Source organism: Camelus bactrianus, chromosome 5 (assembly GCF_048773025.1).
Source record: "Camelus bactrianus isolate YW-2024 breed Bactrian camel chromosome 5, ASM4877302v1, whole genome shotgun sequence".
Classification (NCBI taxonomy): Eukaryota; Metazoa; Chordata; class Mammalia; order Artiodactyla; family Camelidae; genus Camelus; species Camelus bactrianus.
In genome coordinates this window covers 94,943,719-94,958,566 of record NC_133543.1, presented here as the reverse complement: position 1 = coordinate 94,958,566, position 14,848 = coordinate 94,943,719, and the positions used below count along the sequence as shown (strand labels likewise).

The 14,848-nt window shown below is 40.3% G+C and overlaps 1 protein-coding gene across 3 annotated transcripts in view; it reads left to right on the top strand.

Moving 5' to 3' along the window:
- Positions 1 to 14,848, top strand: part of COL4A4 (collagen type IV alpha 4 chain) — a 121,081-nt gene that overhangs the window by 78,984 nt on the left and 27,249 nt on the right. For all 3 annotated transcript variants that reach the window (XM_074364408.1, XM_074364409.1, XM_074364410.1), the window contains 9 exons: positions 822 to 983; positions 1,637 to 1,807; positions 2,389 to 2,532; positions 4,272 to 4,379; positions 5,329 to 5,510; positions 6,382 to 6,445; positions 9,070 to 9,144; positions 12,444 to 12,551; positions 13,148 to 13,255. In XM_074364408.1, coding sequence (XP_074220509.1) covers positions 822 to 983; positions 1,637 to 1,807; positions 2,389 to 2,532; positions 4,272 to 4,379; positions 5,329 to 5,510; positions 6,382 to 6,445; positions 9,070 to 9,144; positions 12,444 to 12,551; positions 13,148 to 13,255 — 1,122 coding nt within the window. The remainder of the gene's footprint in view (positions 1 to 821; positions 984 to 1,636; positions 1,808 to 2,388; positions 2,533 to 4,271; positions 4,380 to 5,328; positions 5,511 to 6,381; positions 6,446 to 9,069; positions 9,145 to 12,443; positions 12,552 to 13,147; positions 13,256 to 14,848) is intronic.

The following is a 14,848-nucleotide window of genomic DNA, read 5'->3' as shown; positions in this document are numbered from 1 at the left end:
CCACTGTCTTACTTATGAAATGTATTTAAGGGAAGTGTTCAAAAGAAGATGAAGGTTAATATGAAAATACTATTGTAGTATTATCCACGATAGAGGAACAACTGAAAACAATAAAAAGAATTAACTAATATATACATACACACACACTCAAAGGAATACTATTCAGCTATTAGCAATTAACGTTATATTTGTAAAGATTATAACAAAATGGAAAACATTTGCAGGTTAACATGCAATATGAAATAATCCAACAATTGAATGTGCGGTGGGATTACTATTTTAAAAATGTAAACATTTTAACCAAAATACAATGAAAACATGAAACAATAAAATAGATTTTTAGGTTAGGATGTAGAATTAGGGAAGATTTTTTTTTCCCCCTGAAGATTATGATGGTGTCTCTCCAATAAATAAAAATGTGGGCGTTCAAGTGATGAAATTGCTTACAAAATGCAAATTCAGACAATGCAGACTGGGATTACAAGCATCGTGGAGGTTTGGTGTGAAGTCTGCCACAATGTTAGAGGTTAGTTAAAAACAGGAAGGACTGCATAGTTTTCTAAATTCATATAAACAACCTCTGCATTGTCTGTATAACCTTATCAAGTCACTCTCTTAGCAATGCATGGTTTTCCCAAGCACTTGGAGCTGAAGCTCAAATCATTTTTTATGATAGGAAAATCCATTCAGAGACTTAACTCATTGGGGCCCTGAGCCAGGGTCAAAGTGTTAACTTTCAGTGTTGATGCACATGAATACCGTTGCAGGCCATCTATATAGTTTCATGCCCTGAGTGTCACAGATGAACTGTGTTGTTTCAGGGCCAGCTGGCATGCCCAGATTCCCGGGTCTCAAAGGTCCCAGAGGCAGAGAGGGAAGTGCCGGGTTTCCAGGCATCCCAGGCCTACCCGCTCACTCCTGTGAAAGGGGCGCTCCAGGGAGGCCAGGGCAACCGGGGCTCCCCGGGCCTCCAGGCAGCCCAGGTAAGTGTCGGCAGGTGTCAAGAACTGCGCTGGGTGTGGGGCTTTACCCTGCTTACAAAGGAATAAGCGTCATCGTCTGTCAAGGCTGCTCGCTACCTACACAGTCCTGAGGAATAGGCGCAGTAAGGAGCGGTCAGGACCCTGTGTTCTTGGCACACCCAGCAAGACATCAGAGCAACTCAAAGAGACCCGTGAAAAAGTGTTTCTCAGCACAAGGTGCTGGGGACTCTTTCCAGTGTGATCTTCATTTCACCATTCAGATCGTCACCTTTTATTCAGATTCTGCTGTGTTTATCCAAATGCAGAAGTACGCCCTCTCGAAGGGTCGAAGCCAGGCTGATTCCCGCCCCCGCCCCCTCTAAGAGTAAATACGAATCTTTTATCCTTATCCATTTTCCATTTTAAAAGACCCTTCATAATAGTCCTGCATCTCAATTGGGAAATATTTATTCAAGTAATCTGCCTTTCTTTTTATAGCAGCCAGAAAAATAAATTCTTAGACTGATGGAGAGTTGCTACTGTTATTTTAGCTGATAAATATTGTTGACTTGGCCATGGACACACAATTTAAGCTACCATGGGTATTTTTTCCTGCCTGTGAGTGAAGCCTGTTTTCAATCTTCATACACTGTTGTCACTGTGGTTTGTCACAGGTGCCCCAGGTTGGAAAGGACAACGAGGGGACATGGGACCTCCTGGACCTGCTGGAATGAAGGGCTTTCCCGGAGTCCCAGGACGGCCAGGGGTAGATGGACCCCGAGGACCTCCGGGACTCCCAGGTCCCTTTGGGGATGATGGGCTGCCTGGCCTTCCAGGCCCAAAGGGTGGGTAGCACTGTTCCATTATCTTCCCCCATTTTATAAACTTGAAATCCACTGCCAAGTGAAGTCTATGACCTATGACTGCACTGTAGAATCTACTGTTATGTTGGCCTGACTTTGTCTTGTCCTTAGTGACTTCTGCCTGCTTCTTGTCCTCTGTATTGTTGCTATCAGTAGCAGAATGCTTTGGTTTAGGTAAATGGGAAAAGGGGGTAGGGGATTAGGTTCACAGACCCCATAAACACTTCTGCCCAAAGGTAGTATTGATAAGGTATAGGGTCAAGGCAGCTGCGCTTCCACTTTGGATGGGCGCCCAGCCTCCACCCCACCTCCCCGACACCCAGTTCTCTTAAAGTTCTTTGGGATCAGGACTCGGAAACAAAAGGACCTACAGTTCAGGTCTGCAGGGTGAGGCTTGGGTGGGACAGTCTGACTCTTACAAGCAGTGAGGCTGAGTTCCCTTCAGCACAAGCTTAGAGTTAGCGGGGAGTTGGCATCTGTGTATAGACAGCCAGGAACACAGATCTAGGAGCCATACTAGCCTTTAAATCGTTTTCCTACAAATTCATGCTCTTGTTCATCAGGACCCCAGGGGCTGCCTGGCTTCCTGGGTTTTCCTGGAGAGAGAGGAACACCTGGCCCAGATGGACACCCCGGCAGAAAGGGAGAACTCGGACAGAAGGGCTGGCCTGGCTTCCCAGGAGACCCAGGACTGAGAGGTGTCAAAGGTAAATGTGGCTGACAGCGCATCGATGCAACACGGGTTGTTTCTAGTGTTTGACCAGAATCTGTAAGTGTGATCCCTGAAAAATAAAATGGGACCATCCTGCAGCTCGAATTCCTCAGGCTTTCGGATCTATGGTGTTTGCTTTGGGATTTTAAACAAAATTTATTTTCCTTACCTCTCAATCTCATCATATATAACTATGGTATATGAATTGCTCTATTAATAGAAAAAAATTAACAAGGTCTTTGATGTATAGCTTTTGGGTTTCAGAAAATTTCCTAACCTTTTAGGAAGTGGGTACAGGCAAGACTCTTGGCCCTCAAACCCTGTTTTAATTAATTTTAATGAAAAAAAATTGTTTTTTCTTAAGTAAGCCAGATATAAATATTTTAGCCTTTGCAGACTGTATGGTCTCTGTTGAAATGACACAATTTGGCTTTCTTAGCCCAAAAGCAGCCAGAGACAACATGTAAACAAACACACACGGCTACGTTCCAGTAACATTTTATTTACAGACACTGAAGTTTGAACTTCATTTAATTTCACATGTCATCAAATATTTTTCTTGTTCTGAGTCCCTCCCCCAAATGATTTAAAAGTGTGAAAATCATTCACAGCTCACGGATTGTGTACAAACTGGCAGGATTTGGCCCACGGGCTGTAGTGTGCTAACCTCTGAGCTGGAGGACTTCACTTTTATCTGGGCCATGAGTGGTGTCTCTCCCAAACTTCATTTAGAGAAAGATTTTTCACGACTATTTAATTTTTAGAAACAAAGTTTAAAGTTTAAAGCCCCTGGGGGCGAATGGCCTCATATTTAACTCAAATTACTTTTACTTCTTAGTGGATTGAATCTACCCTTATTTTTTTGCACTAGGCTGTAAATTATTTCTGTAGAATCAAGGAATCAAAGAGTCATTTTTTTTGCTAGCTTAGACAAATGATGTTTGCTGTGCTATTATGTTACTATACAATTATTGCACTAAAAATATTTAAAATTGGGTTAATGCCAGTGATGTTCTGATAAACTGGCTCTCCAAAATAATTTTTTTTTTTGAAATGCCTTGATTTTGTAGTGTTTGCTGATTGCCATGGTGTAAATACTTCCACCCAGAATACTCGCACCATGACTCATTTACAACTACCGATGATTTAACAACTCATTCACAGGATTCCTGACTTGTTAATAATTGGTTCTCACCAAGCTGGTGCAAGTCCGCTCCAGCACATGTCTACAACCGGACAGCGTTTGCAAAAGTCAGGAGAAATATCATATACCCTTTCTATCTTTTAGAATTCTCTAAGTGGAGAACCGAGTTAAGTGTCTGCTCTTTTAATGTAAGGAAAATCAAGGGAAAGGGAAGACAGAGAACTGGAAAATATGAGATGGACAATTCAAAATTTACAGGACAAAGGGGTGTATTCTAGACCTGGAATGTTTCAAGCCTGTCTTTTTTCACTTAAGATTCTGAAACCAGTTCGGTTGAATTTAGCAAACATTCACCGATCACTCAGTGTACATCAGACCCTGTGTCTGGACAAGTTGGGAGAGGAATGTGAAAGGCATGGTCCTTCTTTTAGGAAATCAATCAACAATGTTGACATCGTGCAATCTATGAACATAAGTACTATTTAGTAGATTAAATGGGGATTTGCAAACTGGACAAGAAAAGTTGTAACAGAAGAATCGCGTGTATGATGCTTCCATTTGTTTTGTTCTTGTGTAATTAATATCTAAAGGAGCAAGAGGACCCCCAGGAGATGAAGCAGAAATAGATATTATTTCCATAAAAGGGAAAACTGGGGATCCTGGGCCTCCTGGAGATAGTGGATTCCCAGGAGAACAAGGTAAACACTTACGTTTTTTTAACCATATCAAATAAGTTGACTTCTTTACAGATCATGCAAACAAGCATGTGTATTAGGCAACTTTCCTAAGAATACTATCATACTGAGGTTAGGAAAGGTCACTTTTTGAGATAAAAATATAAATAGACCCTAGTGAACCTCATGGTACTTCTCCCCCACACGGTAGAACTTAGCATTAGCTCATACACGTTTATAGATTTGGATATTCCAAACTAGGATCAGTCCAGATACGTGAAATACTGGTTCCAGGTTTACAGTATTCCTGGTTTTAGTAGCTGGTATTGAAATGAGTGGCACAATGACTGCCCAAAGCATTTCAGTCAGTGCTATTCAGTCTTCGGTGTGCATACAAATCCCTTGTGGCCGTTGTTGAAATGTGGATACTCAATCAGCAGGTTTGGGGCAGATCTGACTCTGCCTTTTTTTTTTTTTTTTTTTTTTTTGACTCCACCTTTCTAACAAGTTCCCCAAATTGTCTGGTCCTTGGAAACACTGCAGAGCAAGGATTTTGACAACCACATTTGTGTTCTCTTTCCAAGTTTAGACTTAATCTGCATGAGACCTGGGTTCTGGTGCTGGCCCCCTCCTTAACTAGTTGTTAGGGGATGAATGTTTTAGCTTCGCTGGGTAAGCCCTTCCTCGTTTATAAAATGAGTGTGTTAAAGCAAGTGATGCTGTTCATTCCCACCTGGGGTGGCTCTGAGTCTCTTCACGGGCAGCTCCTTTTCTAGTGAGGTCCCTGAAACCAGACACCATTGTGATGCCATTTAGGGCAGGAATTAGGATTCCCCATCCCTAAGAGATGGCTTCATCTCCTAAACTGAGGACCAGGACCCACATTCTAACTATCATCCAGCCCAAGATTTCCTTGAAGCGGCTTGTAACACCTCTTTAAGGAAATGTATCACCCACGTGTATCACCCGTCAGGTGCTAAAGGCCATCCTGGGATGCAAGGGAGGAGAGGAGAGCCAGGAAGCCATGGACCACCTGGATTTCACAGAGGGGAGCCCGGGAGAACTGGGCAGCCAGGCCTTCCTGGACTCCCAGGCCCTCCAGGCTCACCTGGGCTGAGAGGGATCATTGGTTTTCCTGGATTTCCAGGTGACCAGGTAAGCAGCTGCTATTTGGGGAAGAAAGAAGTAATAAAACCTTTCTGCTCTCAGGATGCTCTCATAAGGCATCATAGTTTGCCAGTGCACTAGCTTTTAAAAGGTAAGGAGTTGGTCGAGGGAGGAACGAGGACTTTTGGAAGACCATGATGTGACTGTAGTTTCTGACCAGTGCTCCCATCTGGTTCCAGTGATCAAGTCATTTACTCTACATACTCCACATACTAACCTCAGCCTTGTTTAAACAGGTCACAGAGACTCGCCTGAAGGTGGCTGGTTTACCAGAACAAGGAGTCATCTGAAAAACGACCCAAATTCTGGTTTCTTAGCCTTCCTTTCCAAATGCAGGCCTTGCTGTATCTGATACCCAGATATTTATAGCAAAATAAATACATTTTGTCTTTATAATCATGAGCCAAACACTCCTTGAGAAACCAGGAAGTACAAATGCAGTAGCCTACATCATAGCTACTGGAAAATGTATAATATACTTTGCTACCCATCTTTTGGAATAAAATAGATTTTTTTAAAGTTTTGGTATGAAATCATTTATAACAATATTTTGTTCAGTACCAATTCGTTCATTCAGAGCTTAAAATTGAAGTTATGTGATGCAACTACTGTCCTGCAATCAAGTAGAGAGAAGGGGATGCCACATACAGGCATCACGAATTCTAGAAGAGTTTTATCAACTTTGAAAAACTAGATGCATGTAGCAGTAGGCTTGCAATGCATTTCCAATTTTCCTTACCACTGAAAATTATAGAAGCCAGATTAGTTAAGAGAAAATTATACCTAGATCATGTCAAGCATGTGTCATGTGTATTTGAAACCCAATTAAAGTCTTACTTCTGTTTCGTTAAACTATCAGGGTGAGCCAGGTTCTCCAGGGCCCCCTGGACTTCCAGGAGTTGATGGAGCAAGAGGACCTAAAGGTATGGTTTGGGAACACAGCAGCCATGAATCAAGCTCATAGTCCTGGGTGCTCGTAACATTGTAAGCCAGTACCTTTGGCATGAAAAGTAAAGTATATCAAACAAACTGCAACATTCAAAGGGTTCTTTTTAGACTTTACTAGATAGTGAAACACTCCAGACCCACATCATCTTCGTGCGTCATTCAGATCCCAGGGTACCATACAGGAAACAGCACAGCTGCAGGCACGTCATGCCTTCCTCCCTGGTGGGAATCCTCGTGTCAGTCCTTGTCGTGACTGCAGCTCCTTAAGTGGCAGCTCAGGTGCAAGGGGGCAGATCCACACTGGCGGTCAGTGTCCACCTTAGCGTAGAAGCGCCATGCCCAGAGGAGCCAGTATCTCTTCTGAGGACTCCGTGAGTCCAGCTTTTAGAGTCCCGGTCACAAGAGTCACAGACAGAGAAAGTCAAAGCCAGGACTTGCTACCAGGTGTGAACAGTTCACTTCAGAATTCCCGGGCCATGCATAATTTACAGTTGGGTTATTTTTACCGTAATCCAAGGGTCAGCAAATGCGCTTTTTCTCAAAGGGCCGGATCATACATAATTTCAGCTTTTTGTTCTCTGCTGCAGCTGTGCATGAAAGCACATATAGCGTGAAAGCAGCCCTAGACAGTCTGCAAACAGGGGGTGTGGCTGTGTTCCAATAAAACTTTATTTACAACAGGCTGCAGGCTGGATCTGGCCCCACAGGCCTTAGTTTAATTTGTGACAAAAATAATGTTGCCTTGTAACACAGCTGACATTCTACCTTTTTCAGGTTTCCATTGAAACAGAAACAGAAAGTTAACCCAAGATCAAAAATGTCCTTAGAGAAAGAGGTCTCATTAGCCCTTTATTCAGACAAACAAGTGCAAACAAACAAAAATCAGGATATCTTAAATTGCACTGTTTGTATAGAAGTTTTGATATTTTTACTATTTTTGTATACCATTGGGTTAATATTTTTCTTTAAATCTTTAAAATGATCCACCTTTTAAACCTTAGCCTTAACCTCACTATCTGTGAATTCACAGAATTGATGTAGTTACATTTTATTTTAATACAGATTAAAGTAAATAACTTTAAAATATAGAACAGTAATTAATGGACTACCGAAAAATCTTCTCCTTTACTATAATGAAACATGTTTTACACTTTGAGAGACATTCCATAACTAACATAATTGTTGTAAGAAGAACAAAATGAACCATGTACACTTATTTACTCAAAAGGATAATATAGATTTCCTCTTCAGAAATAGTTACAAATAGGGACCTTTTCATATTTGGTTTTGACATTTTACAGCATCAGCGTTCAGCACTCACTCCTCTTCTACTCGTCTATGCATTTATTGTAGTCTCTCTGTCTCTCTCAAAGTACAAACCTATTTCTCCTCATTTTCTTCCTACTTGTCTTTGTCCATGTTTTTAAGGAAGTGAAATGCACTGAAGATTCCTGGAGTAAAAGCTGTCTCATGGAGCCAAAAGATAAAACATAAAGTTCCGCCAGACCATAGGCTGATGGAGCCTAGCCCCTGGGCAACCTATGGTTTCTCTCTTAAGCCTTTCCTGCTTTTCCCCATGGTCTGTTTTTCATTTACCTGCCTTCCAACTAGTTTTATCACTCTCTATTCAGTATCCTTTCTTGATCTTTCTGGATGTGTTTGGATTACACTGTAACATGCTCTTTATCAGGACATCGTGATAACTTACATCATGAAAATCCTTTCAATTTCTGCCTCAATATCAAAAGACCTCAAATTCTTACTTTCTATTACAATTTCTCAAGGAAAGACTGGCTGACTGGGATGGACCAGATTCCTGCCCCTCAAATGATTAGCCACAATTATGACTAGGGTCAGGTGTCAGAGAACCTTCTATAAAGTGTGCGTCCCCTTAAAAAGGGTTTCAGTAGGCAGGTCCTCTAAAACATGCCTAATTAGCTCTCTTCCTCTCTAGTAACCCCCTCGATTGTCTTGCCTTCCCTGCCTCTCCATTTTGAGTCCTCCATTTGTAATGGGCTCCCAGCTATACTGTAAGTCCTTGTGTCTGGAAGGACGCAGCGGCAGAGTGGAACAGCTCTGTGGGACTGTGGGAGTCACCGCTACAATGGCCTTTGAATGTGCTGTCTCTTGTGAAGTCATCAATAAGACGGCTTTTTGTGATTTTGTTTTTTTGACAAGGACACTGAGTTCAGCTTCCTTGCCGAGAGCCTGAAATATGATTACAGCAGCTGAAACAGTGACAATTTCTGCTTCCTGTTTCTAAAAAACAATATAAGGGTGCAGACAATCAGTGCCAAGTAATTTTTTAAATAGATACATAAATTTGAAGCTATTTAAGAAAATTTAAAAACTCAAACTTATTAAGATTTACAGTTTATGATTGTTACGAACTATAAAATAGTGTGTGTGTGTGTTTAAATCACATCTTGCATCTACGTTTCTATTTGTTCTTATGTAGGGAAAAAAAGCATTTTTTCAAAAATCCTCTCCTGGAACATTTGAAGATAGATTATAAAGACAAATATCATGAAAGTTAAGTCACTTGTGTGAACAAAATTAAATTCTCTTAATAATGTTATGTGCATTTTATCACTTACAGGATACAAAGGTGAACCTGCAGATCAGTTTGGCCCACCTGGTCCAAAGGGTGAGCCAGGTAGCCCCGGATTTCCAGGTATAGTTACATAGTTTTCTTATTAAAACAAAAAAGAAATATTTGGTTGAAAAAACAGAATGATTACTTCATCCTTCCAGCTGGCAATGATCGTATCAATATTTCCTTCTCTCTTTACCCATTGAGATACATATCAGAAGGATTATGTACACACACTGACCTGGATTCACCATCTTTTTTCCACCATGGCTCCCATGACCTATGATGTTAACAGCACCTCCCTAGGCATGTCCGGGTTTGGACAGGGTCAAAAATGACTATAGCTAGCAATCAGAATTTGGACTATTTTGCAATTTCTATAACCAAAAATGATACATTAGCAATAACCACTCCCCTGACTACAGCTGCAGGTTGTCATTCCAGCCCTGTCTTTTTCCTACTCAGAAAAGCAGAGCAGTGTTATTGCTGACATATCATTGAATACCTCATTTACTAAGTAAACCAAACCGAAAAAAGTAAAACCTCATCACCAACCACACAGCTCAGTTATTCAAAACAGTACTTTATCAGTAACAACTGACGTGTAATCCGTCAGAACAAACAGACTGTGACGTACCAGTGAGCTCTTAGTCTCCAGTAGAGGCTGCTTCTACAGTAGACGACCCACAGTGGACAAAATGTACACACCTTTTCACTTAGTAATTCCACTTGTAAGAATATATCTTAAACCAATCAGTAATCAGGCCAGTGTACAAAAATGAGCACACAGGGATATCTGCTGCGTGGAAAGAACAAATGCTTATCCACAGATGACTGGTTCAGTAAGTGATACCCAGTGCCATTCAACTGATAGTGGGCAGGTTAGAAACCAGGAGTGTATTTAGATGGGTCCCTTGTAAATTAAATCATCTCATATGAATAATTTTGTGCATTAGCTTAAAAATCTCTTTGGTGATAGCCCTATGCCATCCCATACAATAGGAAGAATGTCTGAGCAGAACTATTATGGGAAATTTATTTCTTTGTTTTTCTACCATAAGGTTGCTAAAATGGAAGTCTAACAGAAAAGCAAGCTATTATAATGGCAAAAAAAAAATTCCTTCCCCACTGCCTTTCCTGTGGGTCTTTTACCTGTGGCATGGTCAAAGAGATTATTTAGATAATATAATATTTTAACTGAAATGTACAGGTTATGTGTTATGTTTGGAGGGGAAAATAGCTTTGAGGTTAGCATTCTGGAGATTTGTAATAAGCACCAGAGCGAGGTCTCAGAAAGGAAAATCAGTGGTTCAAAGTCGACCTCTGTTATCACCAAGCATGCGGTCTCGGGCAAGTTGCTCGTCATCTCGGAGCTCAGTTTCCCCACTTGTAAACTGGCCCTATGCATATTACAGGTTGTTCTGAGATCAAATGAGATTGCTTGAAAGCAATCTGTAAAATGAAAATTGCTACCCAAATGTAAAGTGTAATTAATTCATCATCGTCATCATCAGTCAGCGAAGCTCTAAGAGATTTTTCCACACTTACTGGTATTTTTGTGTAAACCCATAAGATAGTAAGATTTTTACAAGCTGAGAGTCATCCAAAATGGAAGACTTTGATATTACCTAACGTTTTGAATTAAAAATCATAACTCTGAATTATTTTACATATAGGCTAACTTTTTGAAGAAAATTTGCCAGAGTGTAATTTCCATGGTCTTGTGTGGTTAGCATCATTTAAATTGTAGCTTTAGCTTAAATTTTTAAAATTATATCATATGTTATTCACCAGCACAGAGTTTACCTAAATATGCAATTTCCACTGACTGGAAAAAATCTGCACTGAATTTGAACAAGCCTAACAAGAAGGCATAGATCTGCAGCCGGTCTCGGGGGATCTGATATGATTACACTGTGTTCAGTGCTCCCTCCTACTCCTTTATTTTGGAAGAAAATACAGTACAGATTAACTCAGGAGTTCTGTTCTTAATACAACTGTGATTGGAGAGGCAAGCCTTTCAACAGTTCAGTTTTTTTCATTTGGAGTTGGGAAAATGCTGCCTTACATTTACTGCAGGAATATTTTCAGGATAAATAAAATAATACACTATGAAGCTCGTAGACCTTAATTTGATCAGGGAGCAAGTATAGACTAAAGTGAGCTTGTTTCTTATGTGTTATAATAATGACTGTGAGCCCCATGGGTTGGTAAATACAGAACTGCATATTTTATCTGTAGATTCAACTGGTCATTTTCAGCACAGACTATTGGTTTATCCTATAAAGATTAAAGTCATACATTATAAATAAAACACATGGGAAGTCATCTTCCCCAGTCATCAGAGAAGTGTAATTTAAAGTAAGTCGGAAATAGCATTTCATCCTTACTAAATTAGCAAGAAAACAAACGGACAAACTAAAAAGTTATCAGTGAGCGCACGGCACACTCTTGGAGCTGTGATCGTGGGGCTGAGGGTGGGTTACAGGCGGCGGTGTGAGTTGGTGGAACACTTATCCAAACCATTTAGCAACCATTTTTTATCAAGAACCTGATGCTGAATGGTCTGTTTTAGAAGACTAAGCACAACTGGGGACTGTAGTAGGCTTTTTTTTTTTAACCTAATAGATGTATCCGCCAGATGCAATGTGAGGTTCTGGACTGGGACTCGGTGTGGACAGGCCAGCTGTGAAGGACATTAAGGGGACAAGTGAGGCAACTCAAGTATGGAATGAGTATTAGATGATGTTAAGGATTGTTATTAATGTTCTTGGCTGTGATAATGTTATTTTGGCCACTAGGTAAACATTCTTATTTTTCAGACATACCTCCTGAAATATTAAGGGATGAAATTCCATGATGTCTGTGATTTACTTTAAAATACTTCAGCATTTAAAAATGCATTAAAAAAGAACCAAAATAATGTACTGTGCTACCTAAAAATTCTACTCCTAAGAATTTTTCCTAAAGAAATAGTTTAGTAGGAGAAAAAAATTGATTAAAGATATATGAAGATTATTATGCACAACAGCAAGAGTTAGAAATCACTTGGATGGCTAATAGGAGAGAAAATTAGATTAATTAATTTAATTAGGGTTAACTCAATAAGCTATGAGCCAGTTGTTTAAAAACAATAATTAGGAAAATGATATCAAACTTGGAAAATGACAATACAATGCTAATTAAAATCAGAATATAAACTCTTGGGTCTTATAAGTGTTTATTTTCAAATTTTCCTTAATGTTATCTTTTCAATAGAAAAACTGTACATGTTAAAAAGTAAGACTAGGAAAGAAAAGGCTGAAATTGGAGATTTTATAGACTCACCGCCTCGAAGAGCAATCTACAACTAGTCAGATGTTTGGTCCTTCTTTCTTTAGGACTTCTGGGACCACCTGGAGAGCAGGGCTTGCCTGGTATTCAAGGACCTGGAGGACCACCGGGAAGGCCAGGACTACCTGGCCCCTCTGGACCAGCAGGGTATCCAGGTACCTTAAAAGAAGCTTGGACATTTCCGGGCACTCCTCTGTCTCTTGGTGTATTGGAAGGAGCCAACCTTCACTTAGACCTGGTTCAGGTCTGGCTCTGCCATTTTCTAGACCTGTGACTTTGGACAAGTCACTTAAAATTACCTTTTCCTCACCTGTAAGTTGGAGCTAGTCTGATATCACTGGGTTGGTCTGGGAGTATATGAAGGCAGCTGTTACATGCCTAGGAGGATGCCAGGCACAAAGTGATGGTCTGACAGAGAAGAGCTTCTTTCCAGCGCCCCCCCCCAATGCATCTGCCATTCAGGATGCTGGTTTCCTTTTTTCCTTTAGACTTAAGGCAAACAGCACACATACAACACAGCATTTTATTTTCCTGCCATTCAGAATAAAGTGAAAGTTTCAAATCATAATTGGCAACCTTAATCAATCAGAAATGTATTTTCTCCTCCTGAGGTTAAGTTAGGAGGCCTAGGAAGGAAAAGTAATAAAATAATATTCCCAGTGACCCATGTATTAAGAACATAGATGACCTTCCCAGTTAATGAAACTCTTAGATCATCTGGGTGTCTGTCAAACCTTCCTGTCGTCCTCAGGTAATCCAGGTGTGCCTGGGCTGAGGGGGCCTCCGGGAGAAATGGGGGACCCCGGGCCGAGAGGCCTCACGGGGGATCCAGGGACGCCAGGTCTTCCGGGAATAAAAGGTAAGCCAAAAGGAAGGCCAGCCCATCAGACAGCTCCAAGCCCAGCGATGCTCTGCAAGTTCATAGCACCTCTCCCACATCCCAGGGACATTGCTCTGGGGCCTGGCTCATTTCCAGGATGCCCATCGGCCCCGCTTATTCTGTCTTCCTTGGGCAGTGCTCCTCTAGAGTCTTGACCCGCCTCTGCTGAAATACTGCTGCCACCACCTCGTTTCTGAGGGCACTACTTCCAGAGTTTTCCATAAAGTTCAGGCCCATCCATTTATTCTCTCCCCAGACAGTTAGCTCCTGCTGTGTCCTAGATTCTGTGTTGGACCCTAGGCACACAATTTTGAAGAAAATAGACATGGCTCCTGCGTTTGCAGAGCTCAGAGTTTAGTAGGGGAGATAGATATTAAATATATATCTGCCACTCATGACAAGTGGAAGGAAGAGAGAAAAAATAAGATGCTGAGGAGAAAGAGGAACTAGTATTCATTATCTTTGTTTGATAAAGAAACACTTTTTTCCTGGTTAAGTTTTTTGGCCTTTAGAAGTATAGCAGACTGGTTATAAGTTTGGTGAAATAGAATAGAATAGAATAGAATAGAATAGAATAGAATAGAATAGAATAGAATAGAATAGAATAGAATAGAATAGATATAATTTGTTATTAACAAATGTTTATGCCCCTCCATTCATCCACGATACTTCCTCCTTTTCAGTCCATTTCTTTCACTTTGGAAAAAATGTTTTTCCATAGGTTTTTTATGTATACCTTTAGCATAACATCTGTGTTGTATCCCCTTTGTTGGTTTAGAGGTCTTTCTCACCAAGTAGAATATAATTTTTAAAAAAGCAAGAACTATTTTTATATCCTTGTCACCAATAGATTCCCCATAAGTCTATTGGTTGGTTATTGTATTTATTTATCTATAAAAATAAATAAAATTTTAAATAAATTTAAAAATATAATATACAAATATATAATATATAAAATATGTAAATTTATTTTTACAAATAAATAAGTACTTACAACTAATTAATTAATGGAAAAATAGAGGAATGAACAACTGAGGTTGAAGGTCAAGTCTCGGTAGATTTCTGTAACCAAGATTCCTCTGTCTCCTTCCTTCCTTTTCTTCCCACTTACCTTCTGCTCATTGGCTCATTCATACACCAAATTTTGATAAAATAAAAAGTACCTGCTCTCAGAAGAATGGGAAATCCCTTCTTTGGGGCTTACTCAGTTTATTGTTTTGAAAATCCAATTAATGTTTTTCCCACACTCTTACCTCTTCCTTCATCAGACAGATTTCAGATAATTCCAGTTTTCCAGCAAGTAGTAGTGTAGTAAATATTACCTGGTGCCTCTGCAGAGAGGGAAGCCATTTATTTTGAAGAGTTGGTACACGTACGTATTTCTACACAGCCAAGTAACTTGACGGGAAAAGCTCCCATCACAAGACAAAATATCTTCGTACTGTTTTTCTTCTTTTTCCTTGTCTTCACTGGCATTTTTAGTCACATGGAGGGTCATGATTGGTGATAAGTTTAGGGTTCCAAGTAAAATGATCATTCTGTTATTTTAGGAGTCCCTCTGGCTATTGTGGC